General features: G+C 37.9%; 1 protein-coding gene across 1 annotated transcript; it reads right to left on the minus strand.

The window, feature by feature from the left end:
• Window positions 1-285: 285 nt before the first annotated feature.
• Olfr1309 (olfactory receptor 1309) lies at window positions 286-1248 on the minus strand. The gene has a single exon (NM_146447.1). The coding sequence runs from the start codon at window positions 1246-1248 to the stop codon at window positions 286-288; it is 963 nt and encodes a 320-aa protein (NP_666658.1).
• Window positions 1249-2752: the final 1504 nt, after the last annotated feature.

A 2752-nucleotide genomic window follows, 5' to 3' on the forward strand; every position in this document is an offset into this window, starting at 1 on the left:
TAGAAAACTGATAAAATATTATTCTTTGATTTATGGTTGGAAATTTCTCTAGGTTGTGGACTTTAAGGATAGCAAGTTATAAATGACACTAAACTGTTATTCATACTCTAATGTACAGAGTGTCAATCATTAACAGCATTTGTAATAGTGTAGCTGATTAATATTTAGCATATTTTGAGCATGTAGCACTGCATAAATCTTGGGATTTTCTCTGATATTCCATGGTACCTTCTTTGAAATGTCCATGATGGGGTATCTATAGTTCCATTATCACAGTCAAACCATTTATGACATTTTCCTGTAATGCCTAAGATAGCCCCATAGTCTCCCCATTGCCACTTTCATGTCTTTGTTCCTGAATGTATAGATGACTGGATTCAAAAAAGGAGTGATAAATGCATCGAAGATAGCAAGATATTTATCAAGGTGTGATGTAGGTGAAGGCCACGTATAGAAAAACATTAGTGGCCCAAAGAACAAGATGACCACAGTGATGTGTGCTGAAAGAGTGGAAAGGGCCTTAGATAATCCACAAGAAGAATGTTTCCAAACAGTGAATAGAATGAAAATATAGGAAATGACCAGTAGAAGAAAGGAGCCCACAGAAATGAGCCCACTGTTGACAGTGACCATGAGCTCAAGCTCTTGAGTGTTTGTGCAGGCAAGTCTGAGGAGTCGGGGCAGGTCACAGTAAAAACTGTCCAGTGTATTTGGACCACAGAAAGGCAAGTCTACAACAAACACTAATTGTACCACTGAATGAATAAGACCAATGACCCAGGAAGTGATTAAAAAGAACAGACACACTCGTGGGCTCATGATGATCAGGTAATGCAGAGGCTTGCATATGGCTACATATCTGTCAAAAGCCATGGCTATGAGCAGCACCATCTCAGTGCCCCCAACTGCATGACTGAAGAAGATCTGAGTTATACATCCCCAGAAGGAGATGGTTTTGTGTTTCTTGAAAATGTCACAGATCATCTTAGGAGCTGTAATCGAGCAGAATATCATATCAATGACTGAGAGATTAGCTAAGAGGAAATACAAGGGGGAATTCAGATGAGGATCCAAGGTTACAGTGAGCACAATGACAAGGTTGCCAATCATACTTGCAAAGTAGAACAGCAAGGTGAAGAAAAAAAGTAAAAACTGAACCTCCCATATATTAGTGATCCCGAGGAACACAAACTCTGATACTACAGAGCAGTTCATTCCATACATTGCTTCCGACATCAGAATCATCATTCGTATTTGCTGAGGAGAGAATAAAAATGAGAACAATTTACTGAGGCAAAAGTTAGTGTTTAGAAAGGAAAGCCTGCAACTGTGGAGGTAATTATTACATTAATATTACACACAGCAACATAATCTCTATCATATCTTTACACTAGCTTCCACTTAGATGGGTCAGTTGATTTCTGCACAGCATCATAGTTTTTACAGCTAGCTACTACTACTAAATTAATTTCATCTCTAGACTGGTGTATTCTATGCTGTTGCTTAATATTAAATGGATATTTTCTATTTCTTCTTGTCCAGGATATTCTACCTGAATGACAAAAAAAAGTCATTTTTAAATCTCTTTAACCACAATTATTTATGGATTGCTATGATTTCAGCCATTCATCACAGGCAGTTAACAGTTTTCAAAATCTCTACACTGTTATTATTATTACTGAATTAAACTTTAAGCATTTCTTTTCTTTCTTCAACTTCCTAAATTTCTCTCATTGTATGGTACATTGCACAAAGTCTAATTCTCAAACTCCAGGAAAGCATGCACTTTTTTTTTGTAAAATCACAGGACGATAGAATCTTCACACACTCAATAATTTTGTCCTGGCTAGTTTTTAATGTCAACTTGACACAAGATAGAGTCATCTGAGGAAAGGTAATCTCAATTGAGAAAATGCCTCCGTAAGATCAGAGAGTAGGCAAACCTGTAGGGCATTTTCTTAATTAGTGACTGATGTGGGAGGGCCCAGTCTATTGTGCGTGATACCATGATACCATCCTGGGCAGATGGCCCTGGGTTCTATCAGAAAGCAGGCTGAACAAATAATGAGGAGCAAACCAGCAAGCCTCCAAGTCCTCTGCATCAGCTTCTGCCTCCTGGTTCCTGACTTGTTTGAGTTCCTGTCCTGGTTTCCTTTGATGAGGAATAAAGATATGGAAGTATAAGCAAAATAAACTATTTTTTTGGCTTTTGATCATAGTGTTTTTAAAATAATAACCCTAAGACAGCTCTGTTAGTGTTCAGTTCACTTTGTCATTCATAATTGTGTAACTGTCCATTTCTTGAACTGAAATGTAACTTCTCGCTGCTCAGTAGTAGAGTACTTTCTTAGCATATATGAGGCCCACTTTTGAATCCTAGGACTGCAAAGTAAAACATAAAATGAAATATAACTTACTTTGATACTGGGGCCCTGTCTAGTCCTCATGTGTAGTTTCTACCACTATCATGTCACCAACAGGGACTCACAAAGCCAGATGACAAATGCATCATGCCTGCTGAATGAAGAAATATGTTCATGGGACAGAGGGCTGGCACTAGAGTTGAGAGGATTTTGTAAATCAGTTGGCTTCAAACCAATAGTATGTAAATGGTATGCCAATTGGGGGCTATCACAAGAACCCAAGGTCATTCTTGTCCTTGTTAAACCACACAGAAATAGATGTATGGGAAATTTCTCTCATAAAACTAATTTTGAGGCCTCAAGCATTCATTTACAAAGTCAAAAAAGGT

Source organism: Mus musculus, chromosome 2, assembly GCF_000001635.26.
Source record: "Mus musculus strain C57BL/6J chromosome 2, GRCm38.p6 C57BL/6J".
Classification (NCBI taxonomy): Eukaryota; Metazoa; Chordata; class Mammalia; order Rodentia; family Muridae; genus Mus; species Mus musculus.